Below are 24,906 nucleotides of genomic sequence, written 5' to 3' on the forward strand. Positions count from 1 at the left end.
TGTGCCAACAGAGAGTCCCCTTCTGGTTTGCAACTGCTGACTTCTCATTGTAATACCATCGCTTTGGGGGTCATGATTTCAACATATGAATTTTGGGGGAACACAGATATTCACTTCATAGCAGCATGTGCTCTCCATCTTCTCCCAGAGTTTCCCTGTGGCATTGGTCTAACTGCCCACATTGTTAGTTAACTGGATAACTCACCCTGTATTGTCTGCCTCCCTTTCTTACTGGTATTCCAAAGTTCCCCAGTGAGTCACTTGTAGTGGATCTTCTTCTCAGGATCTGCTTTGGAGGAACCCAAAGTGAGACAATGAGTTAATACTGTAAGCGCACTGTCAATGCCCTCCAGCCAAAGACCACCAGGGACACATCTACAGTTGAACCAGTTGGGTTTATTTATTTTTTTGCATCAAGGTAGGACACACACCATGGGATATCATGGGGTGTCTCTGAAAAAGTGTGTCAGAAAGGACCTATTATAGTATTTGGACTTGGATGGTTTGGGAGATGGTCTAAGGAAGTGGGATTGGATACTGTCAGAAAGCACAGGCCATTCTATGAAGGAGGATCTCAATAAATCTTACCTATAGTGAGGGGAGACTAAAATGAAGTTAAAGTTGTAACTGGTAAAGAAATAGCCACTCACCTGGGCCAAGAGCTGGGTTGTCAGGTACTTGTGGGTGACAACCGGAAACTTGTTTTTGTCTGTGCTTACACAAAATTGTGAAGTGGACTTGCTTTGTCTCACCTTCTGATCTCAGAGTAAACTTGTCTGAGGTTGGTATTCTGTGAGATGGTTTATGTCTAACAGATTAGCATGGTCTACCTGTGAATGCCAGGCCAGGTTCCGAAAGTCCAGTCCTGGTCTGCTTTTTAAATTTCTCAGCACTTAGAAAATGCAAGGCACTTAGTAAACTCTCAATGTCACATACCAGTCACCAGTCTGAAGTTAGGGCTTCACAAGCAACCTCTTTTAATCTTAACAATAATCTTGAGTTAGGTATGAATTATATTCACATTTTAGAAGTGAGGAAGAAATGTGATCTGTGCTTATGCAGGATGTCAACAGGTACATTACATTAAGATGAAGAATGATAAACAAGAGATCTGCCCTTAATTCTGAAGTGAATATTATTAATCCCTTAGAGAGAAAAAGCAAAAGCAGGAGGGTCAGAGCCCCGCTGTCTCTCGGCGATAAGATAAAAGTCGATGTGTCCTTGGAAACATCAAAGCTGCCCGGAATCTGCAACTTTTATTAGATTTCAGCCACTTCCCCTTAGGGATATGGAGGCTGTCTTAAATATATTATTATTCTGATGATGTGTGGTTCAGCTTGGACTTAAACATGCACTTCAGGAGTAGACATAAATTACTGAAAAGGCATTAGCACTCCGGCAGTGTATACATGCCTTTTGTTTCTGCAGTCTTTAAAACTTTTCTGGCACAGTAATTCGTCCACCAACACAAGGACATATAAACCGCCATTACCAGCCCTATAAAAAACAATCGGGACAACAAAGGGAAAGACAGCAAGGAAAAGCGTGAGAGAGGCAAAGCGAGGCAGCGCCCTGGGGTTCAGACCCGGGTGGAAACGCGCCAGGCCCCTCGGCCTCCAGGGCCCGCCCGCTCCCAGCCCAGCCCCCATAGCTCTAGGATTTCTGGCCCGCCCCCTGCATTTCCGGCCAGAAGTTGGGAGGCTCTACATGGCGCTGCTAAGCCGTGTCCTCTTTGTTTGGGGCCGCGGTCCTCGGCGGGTAAGGCGGTGCTGGAAGGGCCGAGGGTCCTGCGCTCTCCCCGCAGACGCCCTGTCCGGGGGACTAGCGGAGCGAAGCGCAGAGCGTGGACTCGCGTTACCGGGGCGCTAGGAGCGAGGACAGGGTATCTCGCGGAGAGAGGACAGAGGACTGGGGTTTCTGGGGAATCTCGCGAGGAGCGGGAACCCGGGGACTGGGATGAAGTGGGAAGGTCGCCTTGGGTTGCTGTCGGAGGAAGTCCTGGTGTATGTTTGTGTTTGGGGTGGGGATGGGGCTGGGGAGGGCACGCCGTGGTTCTCACTGGTTCCCATTCCTAGTAGTTTCAAAGTTGTGTGTAAGTAGAAAGAGAGGACGCTGTACACACCGGCCTTTAGAGCTCTGAGTGGGAGAGGGACGGGGTGGGGAGTGGGGCCCAGCGGAAGCATTGGCCTTATCTGTAGTTTTTTATTTTTTAATGAAGGAATTCTTTCAATTGTTATCCAGTTAAACATTAATACAAACATATTCACATAAAAAACTTCCCTTCCTAGAGATAATGCTGGGCGAGCTGCATCTCAGGCTGGCTTCCACCACTTTCACCCTCATAATTTTGTTTTGTTTTGTCAACATCTCTCCACTAGACCAATAATCAGAATAAAGTGTGCAAGAGAAGACAGCTGGAGGGGGGAAGAAAGAGAAAGGAAAATAAAAAAGTCATATCCAAGACAGCCCCTTCCCCCAACTAAATTAAAAAAAAAAATCTTAGTGAGCTAAACTAAACGAAACCAGAGTTCACAATTTCCTTAGCCAGGTAGAAAAATTAATCTGCCAACTGTGAAAAAACTTTTTTTTCAGTTAGAATGGGCAGCCATGGTTTTCTTTTTTGAAAAACATGGACAAATTGCAAATGTTGAACACAAGGAAATGGTATAATGAGTCTCTGAAGTAAGAAAGAACTACCTTTTAAAAAGTGAAATTTGTTCAAGGCTAGGGTTTTGTTGATACTGTTTTCTCTTATAAAGATTTAGGTTCTAGGTTATTGTAAAAGAAAGCTACATTTTCACATCCCTTCTTAACTCTCTCATTTGAATCCTACAAAGACTCTGTGAAGAAGAAAAGTCTTCAGAGAATTTTTTTTTAAAAACACAAATCATTAGGCTTGTAGTAATAAGGTCACAGAGACTGTATCCCTGCTCTTCTGACACCATTAGACAATACAGCATGAGAGGGAGAAAATGAACTCATTTAAAAATTAACTGTAATCTGACAGTTGTGAAATTCCTTTGCTTAAGAAAAATGGAAGTTTTGAGGATGGGGGTTTGAAGGCAAGGGAGGCCCTTATAGGTGGTGTTTCTCTCCTCCCTGGCACATGCAGGCTTGGGTGTGAATTACTGGGAAAGGAAAAGTCTTCACATCTGTTAAGTGGGAGATTGTTCCAGGCAGCATAATGTTTCTGTGAGCAAATACAAGTTTTTTCAGTTAAAGCCCCTGACTTGAATATTTTAGTTACCAAGAAACTGAGAAATGTTTCATTTGTCGTACATCCTATTTATGAAGTGCTGTATTGTGCTGGTAGCTAGTAGGGTTCAGTTCAGTGCAGCGTTTAATGAGAACTGGCTCTGTGCCTGCCCTGGGGATGCAAAGGTTAAAAAAAAAGTATGAAACTTGCTCTCAGTTTTTTTTAAAATAAATAAATTTATTTATTTATGACTGCGTTGGGTCTTTGTTGCGGTGTGAGGGCTTCGCATTGCACTGGCTTCTCTTTTTGCGGAGCACAGGCTCTAGGCACACGGGCTTCGGTAATTGTGGCACATGGGCTCAGTAGTTGTGGCTCGTGGACTCTGGAGTGCAGGCTCAGTAGTTGTGGCACACGGGCTTAGTTGCTCCATGGCACGTGGCATCTTCCCGGATCAGGGCTCAAACCCGTGTCCCCTGCCTTGGCAGGCGATTCTTAACCACTGCGCCACCAGGGAAGTCCCGCTTTCAGTTTTAATGAGGAAAACATTCACTCATTCAGTAGTTTATCAAGAAATGCTAATTAAGTGCCTACAAAGTGTTGGGCGTTCTTTGGCGATCCTTACTTGAAAAGTATCTCTACTGTCCTTGAGCTAATAGCCTCATGTGTATTTTTCAAGTTATGGATAATAACTCATGAATGGACCTTGAAATAATTTAGTGGAACAAAATGAGTTTAAGAAAAATAAAGTGGAATGGAGTAGAAAATAAAGTGGAATAGAGTAGAAAACCTAATGTAGTAAGGTTAAGTTTACTTTGTGAAACTTTTTTTTTTAAATTTACTGTTCTTCCTTTCATAAATTCATTCTTTGTATCTCTGGTGCACATTGCTTTTTCTTTTTCCTTTTTTTAATCAAGAGTAATAACTACTATTTTTATAAAAATGATACCTGGCCAATATGAATTCAAGTAATAAATATAGTTAAATTAAAACAAGCAAAGTAACACATGTTCCCAAACTGGCCACCCAGAAATAACTGGGGTTAACATTTCGCTAACATCATTCCAGGCATCTTGTTTGTGCTGGTAAAAGGATGGGTAGATAGGCATAATTTTGCTTGGATGTATCACATTTATTTTTCCCATTGAACTTCATCAACATTGTTTCATTGTTTTCTGATGCTGATTATTGTCAAGAAGAAGTGTAAGGCCAGCTGTTTTTTTTTTCCTCCTGTTTGTGTTTTGAGTTTTCTTTCTTTCCTCCCTCCCTCCCTCTCTCCCCCTTTCTTTCCTTTCCTTTCCTTTTCTTTTTTTCTCTCTTTCATTTTTCTATCCAGAAAGCCTAAGAAATCTTTCTTTACCCATCTCAGAATTTCAGAATATAAGCTTCCTGGAGGCAAGGGTTTTCATGTGATTTGTTCACCTGGGCTGTATGCCCAGGTCTAGAGTAGTTCATAGCACAGAGTAAATATGGAATATCTGTCACACGACTTAATGCATGTACTGTGTTTTGTATAGGGCATATTTCTTACTAGATCCTCATTCAGAATATGTCTGAAAAATGATATTCTAGTGGGTCATCACCAGACATCAACAGACTGAAAATGCAGATGTTTATTAGAATGCATATATGAACAAAGCAGTGTGTGCCTAGAGGAGGCAGGGAAGGCTTCATGGAGGAGGTGGGCTCCTAGAGCTCACTTTTGAAGGAGTTGCAGTGTACAGGATCCCAAAGGTAATCTAGATGTAAGGAATAGCATGTATCAAGAAGTGAAGGAGCATGACCTATTTTTAAAAATTCAAGTGTTTTGGCATTGTGGACTTTGCAAAGTATTGGAGTCAGAGAGAAGTTCATGGAGATGAGACGGGACAGGTTGCTGGGGGACCAGGGCATGGTGGGCTTCACTTATTTATGTGGCAAATTGAGCATTTACTATATGTTAGGCACTGTACTAGGGATATGAGCATGAGAAAAAGAGCTGATTCCTGCTCTCAGGAAGCTTAAGAATCTAGTAACATTATAGTTTATTATGGTATGTGTTTTTTTTTTGCTGTATGCGGGCCTCTCACTGTTGTGGTCTCTCCCGTTGCGCAGCACAGGCTCCGGACGCGCAGGCTCAGCGGCCATGGCTCACGGGCCCAGCCACTCCGCGGCATGTGGGATCTTCCCGGACCGGGGCACGAACCCGTGTCCCCCGCATTGGCAGGCGGATTCTCAACCACTGTGCCACCAGGGAAGCCCATGATGAGTGTTCTTGATCTTAGAGGGGGTACAAATAAATAGCATCCCTCTTCTCCCATCTGAAAAACCAGAGTAAAGATGGAGGCCAAAGTACCACTTGTTACAGTTTGATTTTAGAGCCAGTGCTAACTGGATTTCCTGAATTAGGCAGACTTATCATCTGAGGAGGAACATTTGCTTTCTGAGGGCAGCTAGCTCCCAAGAGGGAGAAGGTTTAAGAAGGACTACTCATGCCCAATTATTCTCTCAAAATTTGCTGGTCAGATAAACCATTTCCAGGGGGACAGGGTGACTAAGGGGGCAAAAAGAAGCCTGGAGTTTAACTCAGCTCCCCTCCTGGAGGGAAGTGAAACATCAGGATTAGGGAAGAAACATTTCCCATCCACAGTGGGAGAAGTGTACAGTTTTAAGGAGTATAGGGGCTTCCCTGGTGGCGCAGTGGTTAAGAATCCACCTGCCAATGCAGGCAACACAGGTTTGAGCCCTGGTCTGGGAAAATTGCACATGCCACGGAGCAACTAAGCCCAGCAGCTAAGCCCGTGCGCCACAACTACTGAGCCTGTGCTCTAGAGCCCGTGAGCCACAACTACTGAAGCCCACGCACCTAGAGCCCGTGCTCTGCATCAAGAGAAGCTACCGCAACGAGAAGCCCATGCACTGCACCAAAGAGTAGACCCCGCTTGCCGCAACTAGAGAAAGCCTGTGTGCAGCAATGAAGACCCAATGCAGCCAAAAATAAAATAAATAAAATAAATAAATTTAAAAAATCACTTTAAGGAGTATAATTTTTGGGTTTTACATATAAGCTGGGACCTGAAGGATTAGTAGAAGTTAGTCAGGGGGAGAAGTAAGAGTAAGAAAGTTCTAGGCAGGAGAGTGGCCTATGTGAAGGCCCAGACTAGATTATAGGTAGCAAGTAAGGAGGCAGGTGGTGAGAGACAGGCTAGGGAGCAGCCTGTGAGCCATATTAAGGAGTGAGAGCTTTGTTCTGAAGGCCTGGAAATAGGGGTGAGAATGGAGGCAACCTGGGTAATCTTCTCTCCAGATGAGAGGCCATGGTGGCTTCAACTAAGGAATGGCAGTACATGAGAGACTTGAAGTCTGGTGATATTTAAGAGATATATTGAGAGGTCTTGGTGATTGGTGGTAGCGGGTGAGGAAGGAAGATTGGGCCATGCTGAGGAAGTGAATGGCACCATCAGAATTGTGAGCAGGAAAGTATTATCATCAGGTGAGACTTGAGATGGGGATACTAGAGTGCAAGTATAAGTGGTAAGGGTCAGAACTAAGGGCGGTTGTTGGAGCTATTTAGGACTAAAATGAACCGAACTTAGTGGTTTGGGTATGTGATGTGAGATGAAGCCCAGATTTCTATTTTTGACCCCTGAGCTAAGGGAAATGTTACTCTCTGAGAGAGAGCATTTATGAGAAGGAGCCAGAGGGAAGAGAGGGGTAAGTGATATATCTTGAACATGTTAAAGCGCCTCTAGGACTTCCAAGCTGGTATACAGATAATTTGATTAAGTTACAGAGATGGCGGTGAGAATGATAATTCTGTTGGGAGTGTTAGGGAAGCCTCAGCCTTGAACGATGAATGTTGAGTGATGGTGGGGATCAATTTGTTTTTGTTTTTTTTTTTTTGGTGGGGATCAATTTGTATAAAGGTAGAGAGGTGGAAACAATTTGTGTTTGGGGAACCCTGCATATTTTGTTTTTCTGAGTATAAATTTCAAGGTGGAAAAGCAGAGGGAGATGAGGCTGGAGAGATGGACAAGAGCCAGGTCGTAATGACTTGCTGTGCTGGGTGAAGCTAAGGAATCTGGACTTTATACAGGGAGTCATATAAGATCCTTATACAAGGATCTTAAGGGTAGAAGTACCATGAGCAGGTTTGCAGTACTCTGGAGCACAGCATTGCAGATATGTTGGAGTAAAGGGAGACTGGAGGACAGAGACCACATAATGGATGATGTAGCATAGGCCCTTAGTATTTGTGAATGATGGAAGATAGGGACCTTTGAACTCAGGCAGTGGACGGAGAGTAAAGATACTGACTGGGGAGGTAAAATACATGGGACTTGGAGAGGGATGGAATATATTAGGTGAAGAGAAAGAGGATGTGAAGGAGTCACTAGAGGGAATCACATCGATGAATGGTAGCCTCAGAGCTCAAATATTAATGTGAAGAAATTTCAAAACAAACTCCCTTCCAAAACTATAACACTAACTTCGTAATGTTAAAAAAAATCTAGATCTCAGATTATTCCCCACAGGTCATTATAAAGCACATCAAAAAAAGGAGGGGAATTCTAAAGTTAGCCAGGGTTTCCTAGAGCTCATATTAGAAGGCATTTCATTGGTGTTTGGCAACCCTTACTTCTTAAAGAAAATTCCAGGTAGAAAATAATCAATCTTAGCTGTCCTATAGTCTCTTCCTAAGATGATAACTTACTTTAAGATTAGAAATGCCTGCGTAAGTATAAGTAAGTTAAGAGTAAGGGGACAGCTATACTTTGATCCCTTCCAGCATGGGGAAACTCCCACATTGCATTGCATCTAAAACAGTGATAGAACTGTAGGCTTTCACAGTTTGTGAAATGATGTTGCTGTTTAGCTTTAGCCCTGATTTATTTTATTCTCTGTGCTTCAAAATTTTATTTCCAACTGCAGATTAGATATCTCCACCGGAATAGTCCACAGGCATCCCAGGTGGAGCATTTCTAATACAGAACTGGTTATCTTCAGTTCTCCACCTTGAATCTTTTCGTGTCAGCCCAGTCATTTCAGTAACAGCATCACTCCACATGTAGCTATTTAAACTAGAAAACTCTGTCATCTTCATCTCTTCCCTTGCTCACCATTTCCAGTTGGTTGGCTTCTGAGTTCAGGCTAATCAACATGTTAAATATGTGTGGTAAATGTTGTCTTGATTTCTGCTGTCCTCATTATTTCTCACTTAGACTAATGCCTTTTGTCTGACTCATATCTGTTTCCTTCTAGCTCACAGATAAATCTTATTCTTTCCAAAACACAAAGGCAATGCAAAAAGTAGCAGAGGTATTGAGGTGAAGGTGAGAGAAGTGGAAAAGGCTCTATCTGCCAAATGGCCTTGATCAAAGGGAGAGACCTCTTTGTCTGCTTTTAGTGAAATAGGTCAATGTGTTGCTGAGGTTGGACTTTGAGGCAAGAAGAAATAATTGGATTAGGCAATATTAGGTACAATAGTAATTCACTATATCCTCATTTTCTGGGACCTTCCCATCTGCAAGTAATTTTATTTGCTAACTTCTTACCCCTTCTATGATGGCATCCAGTCTAAATCATCATCTCTTGCCTGGCCTGGCATAAAAACATTATACTTACTCTCCCTGCTTCCAGTCTTGCCTCCTACATTCCATTCTCAACTTAGTAGCCAGAACAATTCTCTAAAAACTTAAGGCAGCTCATGTCAATCCACTGCTCAAAACTTTGGAGAGTTTCCCACTTGACTTGAGTATAATTGTAAGTGGTTGACTCAGCCTGTGTGATCCAGTCCCCTTTACCTCATTGACTTTACCTCCTGTCCCTCTTTCTCTTCCCTCCTTCTACTTCAGCCACACTCGCCCTCTGATTCTTTCTAATGTGCTAGGCATGCTTCCTTCTCAGGGCCTTTGCTTTTAGTTTTCCCTCTGCCTGAAAGGACCGTGCAACTCATCCCCTCACTCCCTTTAGGTCTTTGCTCAGATGTCACCTCGGTGAGACCTTTGCTGACCACTCTATTTAAAATAGCAACACTCTACCCATATTCTATGCCGTATCTTTCCCACAGCAACATACTAGCTTTTAATATACTCTATATTTCACTTAATTTATCTTCCCTCCCCCCCAAAGATAATCTCTCTTAGGGTAGAATATTGTACCTGTTTTGCTCACTGCTGTATTGCCATTGCCTAGAACAGTGTCTGGAGCATAGCAAATGCTCAGTAAAAACATGCTAAAGATAAATAAAATGAGTTAACACAATAATCATAATATCATGTTTATCTCTAATACTTTTTCATACAAGCAAATTCCCAAATCAGAACAAACCCTTTACAAGGGTTTGTTATGCTATGTTGTAACCTGTTACATTGTAGACACTTATTAGGAATTTTTATTTCAAATGTGATTATTTTTACCTTTATAACCTTTTCTATGAGGTTGAGAAAATGTTTTAAAATAATAAGAAAAGAAAGTTTATATGCAAATATCTTGCTTAATTTATCTTTCATAAAGTACCAGATAAAATTCCCTATACAAATCAATACTAAATAAATAAAAATTCATCTTAGTGTTGGGAAATTAGGACACATTTTTTCTTTATTACTAGGTAACGATAAACTCACCAGCCTACTTGTGCAAATTTCCTGATTCATCATCTTAATGTAATAGTTCTGGAGTTGGTGGCAGCCTTAAGTAAAACTGCCATTTATGCAGAGAAAGATTATTGTAAGTTGCTTGGATTATCATGCTTTGGCTAAAGGGTACCAAAAAATGCTTTGTCAACACGAAGGTAAATGAAATATAATGACTGGCATGGAGGATTACCAGATTTGCAAATTTATCTTTCACAATTATTTTATACATGTTTTCAAATTTTATCTTTCACTAACTTTTTTCCCTGGTTAAAAAATCAAATCATATTTATTGAATAGATTTTGAAATTACTAAGAACCAATCAAACTAACAAAAAGAACAAATAATCTTCCATGATCCCATCACCTAGACATACATAGTAACTGTGAAAGGTAATGAATGGACTCTGAAGTCAGACACATCTTCGATTTGAATCTTTACTACTTATTATTATTTGTCTTTAAAAGTTAGTTACTTGACCTTTCTGTGCTTCAGTTTTCTCATCTATAAAATGGGAGTAACAATAGAATTTACCTTATAGGGTTGTTGAAAGTCCTTCATAGACCTGGCACATGGTTAATATTGAATCTACTACTAACTGTTGTTATTTTCTTCTAGTCTTTTTTCTAAGTATATATTTTTATTTATAGTTAAGAACATCCTGTATATTTCTTTTTTTACTTAACATCATATTATAAGCATTTTCTTGTTAAATTTCTAGTTGATGAATAGCCTTATCCTAAATCAGTGACAACATTTCTATTTCCTTAGGGTAAATTGTAGATATCTCAGAACAACTAATGGCAGCCCATTTAACTTATAAGAATGCTCTAGCAGGAAATTATCGATTCTGGAGTTTTAATCTTATAACCATAACCTGATGGGGAATATCAGATACCCGACTGGTGTGATCATTGAACTCAGTAGGAGCTCAGTGAGTAGAGGGAGGCAGTATACAAGGTCGTTATAATCTTGGTTTTGCAAGTTGGGCAACGTACTTAACTTTTCTGGGCCCCTCCTGAACAATGGGGTAAAAATAATGCCTATCTCATGGAGTGGTGAAGATTAGTTTCTAATCCTGATAAATGGTAAACACTTAATGAATATTAGCTCTTTATTGTTTGTTATTATGGTTAACACTTAAAAGTTTGTTTTCATAATTAAAAGTGAGAGAATAGCAGTGATTTTGACAAGTAATATGAGAGTAAGCTGTAAAATATAAGATAGGGCAGTATAAATAGTTTTCAGTTGAAAGTGGTTTGATTTTATCCCCCCATTTTAAATATAACAAATATTTTTATCTGTTCTAAATTTATTATCCAGAAGACAACATGGGAAGAGGCATTTGGTTTAATAAATCTTATAAAGGACTTTTTATAATTTTCTTCAGTGATTCAAAGATGGAATGTGATTTTTATCCAAATTATTCTTGTTAAAAGACAAAAATGCTTTATGTAAGTTTTTTTGAAGTAAAATTTAAGCTAAATACATAAACTAATAATGCTAGCATTTATAGAGTGCTTTCTGTGTGCTACACAATTTTCTAGGTTTATTATTCATATTAGCTTATGAAATCCTTATAATGTCCTATGAGGAAGGTTCTGTTATTATCTTCTATTATTATAGAAGAAACTGAGGCAAAAAGAGGTTAAATAACTTGCTGAAGGTTACATGACTAGGGAGAAAATTCTGCCCTCTGTAGTCTAGCTCCAAAACCCATGCTTTTAACCACTCTACTATGTTACTTAACATTCCAACAGAAAAAGGATAAAAATTGATTAAATACAGTACCAATATGTTTACAGTAAGTTTGTGTTAATCTAAGAATTTGATTAATATTAAAGAGTATGTTTAAAAAAATTCATATCTTTTGTGGGAATATAAGTATGCAAATTTCAATTCATTTTTTTTCTTTTAGTTTTTTAGGTATGGAACAAAAATATTATATCAAAACAATGAAGGTTTTCAGTCTAAATTCTTTCCACCCTTTCAAGAAGTGATGCTACCACCAAATAGTTTTCAAGGAAAAGTAGCATTCATTACTGGGGGAGGTACTGGCCTTGGTAAAGGAATGACAACTCATCTGTCCAGCCTAGGTGCACAGTGTGTGATAGCCAGCCGGTAAGTCAGTCTCAGCAAGTTGCCTGGCAAGAGTCTATTGGTGAATAATTCCGTGCCACAATATTGAAAACACTATTTGCCAGAGTTGTTTGATTTGCGTCGTAATCTTCTATGAAATATCCTTTAGATTATTTAACTAAATCTCCTTGGAAAAAGTCAGTTATAATTTGTGATGATAGGGCTTCCCTTGTGGCACAGTGGTTAAGAATCCACCTGCCAATGCAGGGGACACGGGTTCGAGCCCTGGTCTGGGAAGGTCCTACATGCCGCAGAGCAACTAAGCCCGAGCGCCACACTACTGAGCCTGTGTGCTAGAGCCCACGAGCCACAGCTACGGAAGCCTGCGTGTCACAACTACTGAAGCCCATGCACCTAGAGCCCATGCTCTGCAACAAGAGAAGCCACAGCAATGAGAAGCCCGTGCACCGCAACGAAAAGTAGCCCTGGCTTGCTGCAACTAGAGAAAGTCCACACACAGAAATGAAGACCCAAAGCAGCCAAAAATAAATAGAATAATTTAAAAAAATAATTTGTGATAGAAATAATGATTGATTATGGAACTGATGATATATATATTTCACAAATTCAGTGATAGAATTTTTTCTCTATATGAAGTTAAAAAGTACTATATTGAGGCTGCTTTGTTTTCAGTGAGATTGATTATAATTACTGATTCAGTGGATAGTTAACCTTGTACCAGGATAATGGATATAATGCTTCCATTTTCTATAAGATGGGCAGATATTTCAAAACAGCTGTTGTGATGAATGTAGGGAGGGTGAGACCATGTGGAAAGAATTTCTTATTTAGGCATGTCCCAGTACCTTATAACGATGTAAGTATAGAGGTTTAGAGACTGGTCAAAAAAATCTACCCCTTCTTCCAATTTTGAATAGTGTACAATTCTTAGGTAGGCTAAGTAGTAACCTGAATGACAAGTCACTATGTAATTTACAGGGGGCAAAAGGAATTTCTTTCAGATGTTGTTGTTTTTTTTTTTTTTTTTCCAGTACGCGGGCCTCTCACTGTTGTGGCCTCTCCCGTTGCAGAGCACAGGCTCTGGACACGCAGGCTCAGTGGCCATGGCTCACGGGCCCAGCCGCTCTGCGGCATGTGGGATCTTCCCGGACCGGGGCACGAACCCGTGTCCCCGGCATCGGCAGGCGGACTCTCAACCACTGCGCCACCAGGGAAGCCCTCAGATGTTGTTTTTAATGCAAATTGGCCAGAACATTTTTTTTCATGTTGTAATGTGTTTAAGAGTGTTAAAATATTATTTTTTTATAACACTACATAATTTACATTGTGTATTTTTTTGTGTTTCTCTCAAGAGCATAAGATTTTGACTATATATAGTTGTCCAGACCCATCAATTTGATCTAAAATCTACTAATGTCGATTTTATACATAACATAGTTTTTTTATAGTTTAACGTAAGCTTACATCATTCCAGGAATGTATTTTCCTTCTCAAGCAAGCTTGGGCAAGGAAATACATAGAAATGAATATAATTAAGGAAATAATTTAAAATCTATGAGTAGATATAAAATAACTGGCTTAGAAGTAATTTAATAAATTAGTGTCACATATATGAAATTGCTTAAATTTAACTTCTAGAAAATAAATGCATTCAAACTACCTTGCTTGTAGATATAGCTTTTCTATTGTCTCAAAAATTCATGTCATTAAGCTGTAGATTCTCTTTTTTAATTTATGAAATTAAAAAGAAAAATATAACATGAAGTTATTTCAGAACTCATGCAAAGTACCATGTGTTTTTTTCTAGAAAAATTGATGTTCTGAAAGCAACTGCAGAACAAATTTCTTCTCAAACTGGAAATAAGGTACATTAAAAACAGTTACTTAAATCAGATTTAGGAATTATAGCATGCTTAAGTAATTTACTCATACTCATGGATTAGGAAGTCTGAAAAAATATAGGGTTCTTTTTTTCTCTTTGTTATTTTGCAGGTTCATGCAATTCAGTGTGATGTGAGGGATCCTGGTATGGTGCAAAGCACTGTGTCAGAGCTGATCAAAGTCGTAGGACATCCTGATGTAAGTGTAATGGTGATGAGGCGAAAGTATGAGGCCTTTGATGTTGATATCACCTACCAAGATGTATTAAGGAAATAAAATATTGATGTGAGCAAATGCTGTGTTAAGAAGCAGCTATTTTCCATTGCTAGCAGAAAGCTAGCTCTGTTTAAACCAGGGAATAGATTAGGTGGACTGCTACACCATTTCCTTTCAGGAGTACTTAAAAAATACATTTACAATCATATAGAAAAAACGATTTTACTTTATTTAATAAGATTATGAAATAAGAGCTGTTATCCAAGAGCACAATATCTAATTTAAATGATTCATGCTCTTTGCTTTTTTTAAATAACTTGATTATCTCTGTCAGTGGAGGAGAATAATACAAACAAGGAAACCTACAACAAAACCTCCAGATTTGTAAGACCTGAGATATGCATGGGTATTTTGCTTTTGTTTGGTTCACATATTGGAAAGAAACCATTTCTTCCAGTAGTCTCAAAGAGAGCACTTTTCTATGTTAAAGATATTTTCAGACAAACCGATAATGTATTACATTATTGGTGGAATAATAATATTGGAATCTTTATTGATACTGAAGAAGCAGGTCATCAACCAAGAATTTCATTAGCTAAATTAAGCCAAAATGATACCAGAAATTAAAGGCATTTTAATTAAGATTTCTTGAAATAAAGTATAGTCACATGGTAGATATGCTTAATCTATATTTATATTTTTAATAATAGACTGTACCCTAATTTTGAGATGGGGATTAGAACTCTAAAATTTGGTAAATAATAATAGGGAATTTTCACAGGCTCAAAAAAGGTAAAACTGAACCAAATCTCATGGTATTTTTTCATAGCAGACTGTGAACTTTAGCTTTATTATATTATTTGGATTTATAAGTTTCAAAAATAAAAGCCCTTTAGGGAAAATATTCTTCCTCATCTAAGTTTCTGTAACTTGCCTTAATCATTTATTAGATTGTGATAAACAATGCAGCAGGGAATTTTATTTCTCCCACTGAAAGACTGTCTCCTAATGCTTGGAAGACCATAACTGACATAGTTCTAAATGGCACAGCCTTTGTGACACTAGAAATTGGAAAGCAACTAATCAAAGCACAGAAAGGTATGTATATTTATTCTTTACATGTTTATTGGATTCCTACTTGTGCAGTTTCTGTGCTAAGCCCTGGGATACGTAAAAACGTCAATGACAGTGTCTATTCTTGTACAACTCATAAGCTATTGGGGAAGAAAGATACTTAAATAGTTACCATATGCACTTAAATAGTTACCATATGCTGTGATCTAAGCTATATTAAATGTTATGTTTCAAGTTCATTGGAAATCCAGAGAAAGAAAGAAATAACTCTCCCTAGGGATGATTATCATGTTCCTCATTATCATTGAGGAACAGAATGCAATTTTAGCTGAATTTTCAAAGATCTAGACATGGAGAAGGGGGAAGGAAAGGAAATGTAAATGTCCATGGGAAGAAGCTTGGTGTGGGAAAAGCAGAAGGGTTTAGGGACTGGTTACAGATGGGGAGGGAGATCAGTGGGAGATGATTATGGGAGGTGGGTTGGATGTAATTGGGAAAGTTCCCAATACCAAAATGGGGAATTTGATGTTAATTTTGAGGAAATGGGGAATTATTTCTGTATGGCTTTTTCTTGAAGGTGTCTCATAAAGAATGTGACTTGATTAGAAAGGTTACTGGGAACAATGTAAGGGCTAGAAAAGATTAGAGAGATCATTTAGGAGGGTCTTATTTTCCTTTTGTTAGGATAGATGGCATGGAGGATAAATTAGGAGATATTTAGAAGATAAGATCAATAGGCCTTACTGATAAGGTGACAGAGTTTTTAGCTGGAGTGGATAGTTTAGATGATGATGACATCAATGAGAAAACTGGAAGGAGAGTAGATTTAGAATGTACTAAAACATTTTTGTTTAGTACTATAGGAACAGACTTCTTTAGAAAAGTTCATACAATATAAATAGTGAATATATTTGTAATGTATTTAGGTGGGTATATACATATATGTCTAGAACCAGTGTACATTTATTCATTTAACAGAAACTTACTGATGACTTTTGTGTACCAGGCCCTGTGCTGCATGCCCACATGACAGGTGACTAAGACACTGTCCCTGAGCAGGTTGTGGTTGGGACTTGAAGGATGGGGGCATTTTCTCAGAGAGGTTGGAGAGTATTCTGAACCAGGACAAGGAGGAAGAATCCTTGTGTTCCTTGAAGGATGTCCTCTGGGGCTTGAGGGGAATGGCATGAGCCGACCAGTTTCCTTCTGTTGGTTCAAAGCCTTTGCCTCATTAGGTTCAGTTTCTTCTTCTTTACAGTGTGGATAATTCTCAAATCAGCTTGAGAAAGGATGTAGGAACAGACAGAAGGATGCTAGAGAGGCACTAGCGTTTTTTCTACACATGTGCTAATAACTTCCATCTTTTCTCCATGCACTCATTGAAATTGAAACCCCAGGTCACTCATTCCCATTACAACAAAGTGGATATGATTGAAATTTGGAATTTACATATTTTTTTTGATTTTTTTTAAAGGGGTGGATGATTGGGAAGGGAGACAGAGAAGTGTGGGCTGACTTCTCTCTCTTCTCTGTTCTAGGATCCTTCTATCTCTTCTCACTCTGCCTCTGTCTGATTTCCTCTCTCCATACCTCTTACTCATTTCTCTATTTGTTTCTCTATGTATGTCTGTCTCTCTCTCTTTCTCTCTCTCTGTCAACTCTTCACTTTTGCTTCTGTTTCTTTCTTCGGTCTCTCTCATCACTTGGTGTTTCTCTGCCTTTTCTCTTTTATTTCATCCCCTGCCCATCTGTGTTACTCTTGATTTCTGTCTGACTCTCCCTTCTTTTCTCATTATTGTCATTCATTTTAACGTAGACTTTGATCTATTTTTATTCATCACATTGGTTAAAATTCTATGGGCTTCATTAAAAATACATTAGCTAAGGCTTCTTAAAAGATGGAGCCAGTTTTCATTCTTCCAAAATTCCTGTCGGTTATAGATGCTGTAACCTGACAGGGTTTTAAGGACTTGTATTAGTGAGCTGTGGAGAGTACAATGCACAGGGTCTTTTCTGGTATTGGAGCGATAGTCAAGGAACTCAGGTGCTAATGACCTCTGAGGTGTGTCAAAGTGGTAAATACGGAAGTCAGTTCAGGGAGCAGGCAATCTGTAATAATCTGTGATCAGAAGTATGTTAGGTGGTCTGATATCTAGGAAGGTGGTCAAGGTAAGGTATCCGGGAAGTCAGACTAGAAAATATAAGGGCACCAGCAACTAGAAGCCAGATACTCACTTGCTGGGGACAGGAATTGGTGATGAGGTGCACTCAGAGAGGGACTAGCAGATGACTGAAGATCAGGAGAACTGTGGCCTTAGCAGGGGCAGAGAAGCTAAAATTAGAGGGACACTATTAAAGTATGTTTCTAGGCAGCACTGATGCAAAACTAACAATTTTGAACAAATAAAGGATTTAGGAAACTCCTAAAGACCTTAGCCCAATGTGCTCTTATAGCCACAAAGGTCAGTAAATACATGGCTGATCCTTTCTGGGGAGGATTTGAAATTATCATGCTGAGGTTCATTCATCACTAAGATGTCATATATAAATTTAAAATTTTTAGTAAATAGTGTGGAAAAGAGTACCTAAATTTATTAAAGAATTGAGAGAACTTGAAATGAGGAAAGACTAAAAGAATAATACAGAGTTTTATTTAAGAGACTAGTCATGAAGGACATGGATAGGATAAATATTGAATTTTTCCATCAAACCCTAGAGATCACTAGAAGCAAGAGATACCTCTTGAAACTCTTAAGAGGTTATTTTAACCACTTAAAGTAGCATTATTATTTAAGTAGCATTAATAATACTTTATACCACAATAGTGCTTTGTAATTTACAAAGTATTTTCATATATCAGTATAGAATCAGTATGAAATGCAGGATTATTGTATGCTGAAATACAGATAGATTAAAGAAAGAGTAAATCAATGCATAATGTAGCTCTAATGTATGTATTATTTTTAGTTTGCTAAATGGGAAGAAACATTTATGTATAGTAAAATCCACAGATTTTCTATATATAAATTGATACAGAATTTTGATTGTTTTGTAAATTTATACACTTAGGTAACCATTACCAAACCAAGACATAGAACATTTCTGTTGCCTCCAAATGTTCCCTCTTGCCGATTTCTACTTAATCCTCACTATCTATGTTTTTAATCCATTTTTTATTGAGTTATTTCTCTTTATTATTTTAAAAATTCTAGATTTATTTTTTATTGAAGTAACATTGGTTTATAACATATATAAATGTTTCAAGTGTGCAGTATTTCTACTTCTACTTACACTACAGTGTGTTTACCACTAAAAATTTTGTTTCCATCTATCACCATACAGTTGATCCCCTTTACCCATTCCTCCCTGCCCCTTCCCCTGGTAACCACTACTCTGTTCTCTGTATTTATGTGTTTGTTTTTGTTTGGTTTTTTCATTTGTGTGTGTGTGCATGTGTTTGTTTTTTATAGTCCACATATGAGTGATATCATATGTATTTGTCTTTTTCCATCTGACTTATTTCACTTAGCATGATACCCTCAAGGTCCATCTGTGTTGTCACAAATGGGAAAATTTTATCTTTTTATGTCTGAGTAGTATTTCTGTGTGTGTTTGTGTGTGTGTGTGTGTATCACATCTTTATCCATTCAACTGTTGATGGGCACTTAGCTATTTTAATATCTTGGCTATTGTAAATAATGCCATGATGAACACAGGGGTTCATATATCTTTTCAAATTAGTGTTTCTGTATTCTTTGGATAAATACCCAGAAGTGGGATAGCTGGAAAATATGGTAGTTCTATTCTTAATTTTTTCAGGACCCTCTATACTGTTTTCCATAGTGGCTACACCAGTGTATATTCCCACTAACAGTTTACTAGGGTTCCCTTTATTCTGTATCCTCACCAACATCTGTTATTTATGGTCTTTTTGATGATAGCCATTCTGACAGGTGTGAGGTGCTATCTCATTGTGGTTTTGATTTACATTTCCCTGATGATTAGCAATGTTGAGCATCTTTTCACGTGCCTGTTGACCATCTATAAGTCTTCTTTGGAAAAATGTTTATTCAGCTCCTCTGCCCATTTTTTAAATGTTTTTTGTTGTTGTTGAGTTGTATGAGCTCTTTACATATTTTGGATGTTAACCTCTTATCGGATATATCATTTGCACGTATCTTCTTCCATTCAATAGTTTGTATTTTCATTTTGTTGATTGTTTCCTTTGCTGTGCAGAAGCGTTTTAGTTTGATGTAGTCCCATTTGTTTATTTTTGCTTTAGTTTCCCTTGCCTGAGGAGACATATCTAGAAAGATTGCTAAGACTGATGTTAAAGAGCTTACTGCCTATTTTCTTCTAGGAATTTTGTGGTTTCAAGTCTTAGATTCAATCTTTAATCTATTTTGAGTTGATTTTTATGTATGGTGTGAGATAGTGGTCTAGTTTCATTTTCTGTCAGTGACTGTCCAGTTTTCCCAACACCAAGTACTGGAGAGATTATCCTCTCTCCATTGTATGTTCTTTGCTTCTTTGTCATATATTAATTGTCTGTATATACATGGTATTATTTCTGGGCTCTACTTTCTTTTCCTTTGATCTGTGTATCTCTTTTTCTTTCATTACCATGCTGTTTTGATTACTATAGCTTTGTAATTTAGTTTGAAATCAGGGAGTGTGATACCTCCAGCTTTGTTCTCTTTTCTCAGGAGTGTGTTGGCTATTTGCTGTATTTTGTGATTCAATATAAATTTTAGAATTCTTTTGTTCTATTTTCATGAAAAAAGTCCCTGGGAGTTTGATAAGGATTGCATTGAATCTATAGATTGCTTTAGGTAATAAGGTCATTTTAACAAAGTTAATTCTTCCAACCCACGAGCCCAGAATATCTTTTCACTTATTTGTGTCTTCATTCTTTCAACAATGTCTTATAGTTTTCAGTGTATGAGTCTTTTACCTCCTTGGTTAAATTTATTCCTAGGTATTTTATTCTTTTTTTTGTGATTGTAAATGGGATTGTTTTTTAAATTTGTCTTTCTGCTAGCTCAGTGTTGGTGTATAGAAACACAGCCAATTTTTTGTATGTTGATTTTGTACCTTTCAACTTTACTGTATTTCTTTACTATTTCTAATACTATTTGGGGGAGTCTTTAGGGTTTTCTATATATGAAATCTTATCATTCACAAATAGTGACAATTTTTTTTCTTCCTTTCCAATTTAAATGCCTTTGATTTCTTTTTCTTGCCTAATTGCTCTGGCTGGGGCTTCCAATACTATGTTGAATAAGAGTGACAAGAGTGGATATTCTTTCCTTGTTCCTGATTTTAGAGGGATAGTTTTCAGTTTTTCCCCATTGAGTATGATGTTAGATATGGGCTTGTCATGTATGGCCTTTATTATGTTGCAGTATGTTCCTTCTATACCAACTTTATTGAGAGTTTTATCATAAATGGGTGTTTAATCTTCTCAAATGCTTTTTTTTTTTTTTTATTCTGCCTCTCGGCAGTTATTTCCACCATTTTATCTTCCAGCTCACTTATTCATTCTTCTGTCTCAGTTATTCTGCTATTGATTCCTTCTAGTGTAGTTTTCATTTTATTTATTTTGCTGTACATCACTGTTTGTTTGTTCCTTATTTCTTCCAGGTCCTTGTTAAACATTTCTTGTATTTTCTCTATCTGTGCCTCCCTTCTATTTCCAAGATCATGGATCATCTTTATTATCATTACTCTGAATTACTTTTTAGGTAGGTTACATATTTCTTCTTCATTTATTTGGTCTTGTAGGTTTTTACCTTGCTCCTTCGTCTGTTGCATATTTTTTTGTTGTCTTAATTTTTTGTTGGGTGGGAGCGTGTTCCTGTCTTAATGGTTGTTTGGCCTGACGCTTCCAGCACTGGAGGTTGCGGGCAGTTGGGTAGAGCCAGGTTTTGGTGCCGAGATGAGGACCTCTGGGAGACCTCACTCCAATTAATATTCACTGGGGTCTGAGGTTCTTTGTTAGTCCAGAGGTTCAGACTCAGCACTCCCTCCATAGGAGCTCAGTCCTGACCCCTGGCCCATGAACTGATTCTGCAAGTGATGTGGTGTGACAAGAAAAAAAAAAAAGGAGCAGAACAATGACAAGGAGTAAAAAAGAAAATAAAAATAAAAAACTAACAGGTATATTAGAAGAATTAAAAATATAAATGAAACAGCAACCAGAAGGTAAAACATAACCCCAGTAGCAAAAAAAAAAAAAAAAATAGCCAGAAAAGGCCTTGACTGTGGGGGGCGGAGCTTAACTGGGGCGGGTCTAGGCTGGAGGTGGGCTTTAGGCTGGGGAAGAGCCTGTGTTCAGGACCTATGCTGCTGGAAAAGGCCCTGGGGATTGGGGGTGGGGGGTAGGCTCAGCGGGGCTCGAGGGGCCCTTGGGGTGCCTCCAGCCTCGGAGGGTGGAGTGCCAGGCCCAGCACCCCAGCAGTTTCGATGAGGCCGGAGTGGGCAGGGAAATGCTAGCTGTGTTCCCTCCGATTCTCCTATCCCGAGAGTCCCTCCCTGTTCGTGTCTACTCTTCCTCCCCCGTCTTCCACACCCACAGGACCCACGTGGCTAGAGGCCCAGGACCCCAGCTGGCTCCCAGGGGCTTGAGTGGGTAGGGGAAATGCTAGCTGTGTTCCCCCCGGATCCTACAACCCCGGGGGTCCCTCCCGGCTCACTTCTACTCTTCCTCCCCCCTCCCTCCCATGTTCCCATGACCCATGCTGGAGGGGGCCCTGGAGGGCAGAGGACCAGGCCCCGGACCTCAGCAGGCTCCCCAGGGCCTGAGTGGGTGGGGGAAATGCTAGCCTCTGAACCCCTGAGGGTCTCCTCCGACTCCCGGTCCCCGTTGGTTTGCTCATGGTGAGTGGGCCTCTCCAGGAGTGGGAATCCCTCCCCTTCCCCAGCCACCCGTCAGGCGTGCCAGTCCCGTCCAGCCTCCACTTCTCCCCCCTCGTTCCCCACCACATCCTACCCGGTCGCTTGGGGGTTCCTCCCGTCCCTTTGGGTATTGAGGTCCCCCACCAGCATCTGGTAGGTGCCCTAGTTGTGAGGACATGTGAACTCTGTGTCCTCCTACTCTGCCATCTTGACTCCACCCTGTTTATATCACATCTTAGTCCACTCATCTGTTGATGGATATTTAGGTTGCTTCTGCATCTTGACAATTGTAGATAATACTACTTACAAATAAATGTAAGATGTTAGGGGAAAACCAGAATGAACTTTTTGGCCAGCCCAGTACAATGAACATTGCAGTGCATGTATCTTTGCAAATTAGTATTTTTTGGATGTATACCCAGGAGTGAAGTTGCTGGGTCATATGGTAGTTCTATTTTTATTTTTTTGAGAAACCTCTGTACTGTTTTCCACAGTGACTGCACCAATTTACATTCCCACCAACAGTGTACAAGGGTTCCCTTTTCTCCACATCCTCGTCAACGTGTGTTATTTGTGTTCTTCATGGTGGCCATCCTGACAGGTGTGAGGTACTATGTTATTGTGGTTTTGATTTGAATTTTTCTGATGATTAGTGATGTTGAGCATCTTTTCACATGCCTGTTGGCTGTCTGCATGTCCACTTTGGAAAAATGTCTGTTCAGGTCTTCTGTCCATTTTTAAATCAGGTTCTTTGTTTTTTTGATGTTGAGTAGTATGGTCATTTTAACAATATTATTCATTCCACTCCAAGAACGTGGTATATCTTTCCATCTGTTTGTCTCATCTTCAGTTTCTTTCATTAGTGTCACAGTTTTCTGAGTACATGTCTTTTACTTCCTTAGATAGGTTTATTCCTAGGTATATACTCTTTCTGATGTGCTGGTAAACAGGATTGTTTCCTTAGTTTCTCTTTCTGATAGTTTGTTGTTAGTGTACAGAGATGCAACAGATTTCTGTATATTAATTTTGTATCCTGCAACTTTACTGAATTCATTGATGAGTAATTTTTTGGTGTGTTCTTAGGATTTTCTATTTATCTTGTCATCTGCAAGCAGTGAGTGTTTTGCTTCTTCCTTTCCAATTTGGATTCCTTTTCTTTTTCTTCTCTGATTGCTGTGGCTAGGACTTCCAGTATTATGCTGAATAAAAGTGGCAAGAGTGGGCATCCTTGTCTTCTTCCTGACCTTAGAGGAAATGCTTTCAGCTTTTCACCATTGAGTGTGATGTTAGTTGTGGGTGTGTCATATTGGGTCTTTATTATGCTGAGGTATGTTCCCTCTATGTCCACTTTCTGGAGAGTTTTTTTTTTTTTTATCATAAATGGATGTTGAATTTTGTCAAAAGCTTTTTCTGCACCTGATTGAGATGATCATGTTTTTTATCCTTCATTTTGTTAATATGGCATATTACATTGCTTTGTGATCTTGAACCATCCTTGCATCCCTGGGATAAATTGCACTTGATCATGGTGTATGATCCTTTTAATGTATTGTTGTATTTGGTTTGCTAATATTTTATTGAGGATTTTTGGATCTGTTTTCATCAGGAATATTGACCTGTAATTTTCTTATTTTTCTTTTAATTTTATTTATTTATTTATTTATTTTTGGCTGTGTTGGTCTTCGTTGCTGTGCACAGGCTTTCTCTAGTTGTGGTGAGCGGGGGCTACTCTTCGTTGTGGTGCACGGGCTTCTCATTGCAGTGGCTTCTCGTTGAAGAGCATGGGCCCTAGCCACACGGGCTTCAGTACTTGTGGCTCGCAGGCCCTAGAGCACAGGCTCAGTAGTTGTTGTGCATGAGCTTAGCTGTTCTGTAGCATGTGGGATCTTTCCAGACCGGGGCTCGAACCTGTGTCCCCTGCATTGGCAGGCGGGTTCTTAACCACTGCACCACCAGGGATGCCCCTGTAATTTTCTTTTTTGTTGTTGTCAGGATGATGATGGCTTCATAGAAATGAGTTAGGAAGTGTTCCCTCTTCTTCAAATTTTTGAAAGCTTTTTAGAAGAATAGGTGTTAATAGATATTAAATGTTTGTTAGAATTCACCTGTGAAGACATCTGGTCCTCTGCTTTTGTTTTTTGGGAGGTTTTTGAATACTGTTTCAATCTCTGTACTAGTGATCAGTCTACTCAGATGTTCTGTTTCTTCATGATTCAGTCTTGGAAGGTTGTATGAGTCTATGAATTTATCGGTTTCTTCTCAGCTGTCTGATTTGGTGGCATATAGCTGTTCATAATATGTTTTTATAATTCTTTGTATTTCTGTGTGTCTCTTGTTATTTCTCCTCTTTTGTTGCTGATTTTTTTATTAGAGCCCTCTCTTTTTCTTGTGAGTCTAGCTAAAGCTTTGTCAATTTTGTTTGTCCTTTTGAAGAAACAGCTTTTAGTTTCATTGATATGTTCTTTTGTCTTTTTAGTCTCTATTTCATTTATTTCTGCTCTAATCTTTACTGTATTCTTTCTTTTACAGACTTTGGGCTTTGTTCTTTTCTTTCTAACTCCTTTAGGTGTAGGTTTATTTATTTGAGATTTTTCTTGTTTCTGTGGTAGGCCTGTATTAGCATAAACTTCCATCTTAGTATTGCTTTTGCTGCATCCCATAAATTTTGGTATGTTGTGTTTTCATTTTCATTTGTCTTCAGGTAATTTTTGATTTCTCCTTTGGTTTCTTTGTTGAACCAATAGTTGTTCAGTAGCATGTTGTTCATTCTGCACATATTCATGATTTTTCCAGCTTTCTTCTTGTAGTTGATTTCTAGTTTTACACCATTGTGGTTGAAAAAGATGCTTGATATGATTTCAAATTTCTTAAATTTTTTGAGACTTGTTTCGTGTCCCAACATATGGTCTATCCTTAAGAAAATTCCATGT

General features: G+C 38.9%; 1 protein-coding gene across 2 annotated transcripts in view; it reads left to right on the forward strand.

The window, feature by feature from the left end:
* Nucleotides 1–1,686: 1,686 nt before the first annotated feature.
* Nucleotides 1,687–24,906, forward strand: part of DECR1 (2,4-dienoyl-CoA reductase 1) — a 52,610-nt gene continuing 29,390 nt past the window's right edge. For both annotated transcript variants that reach the window (XM_059994873.1, XM_059994874.1), the window contains exons 1-5: nt 1,687–1,758; nt 11,727–11,929; nt 13,716–13,773; nt 13,901–13,987; nt 14,956–15,103. In XM_059994873.1, coding sequence (XP_059850856.1) covers nt 1,708–1,758; nt 11,727–11,929; nt 13,716–13,773; nt 13,901–13,987; nt 14,956–15,103 — 547 coding nt within the window. In that variant the 5' untranslated portion in view covers nt 1,687–1,707. The remainder of the gene's footprint in view (nt 1,759–11,726; nt 11,930–13,715; nt 13,774–13,900; nt 13,988–14,955; nt 15,104–24,906) is intronic.

The sequence above is a fragment of the Delphinus delphis genome, chromosome 17, assembly GCF_949987515.2.
Source record: "Delphinus delphis chromosome 17, mDelDel1.2, whole genome shotgun sequence".
Lineage (NCBI taxonomy): Eukaryota > Metazoa > Chordata > Mammalia > Artiodactyla > Delphinidae > Delphinus > Delphinus delphis.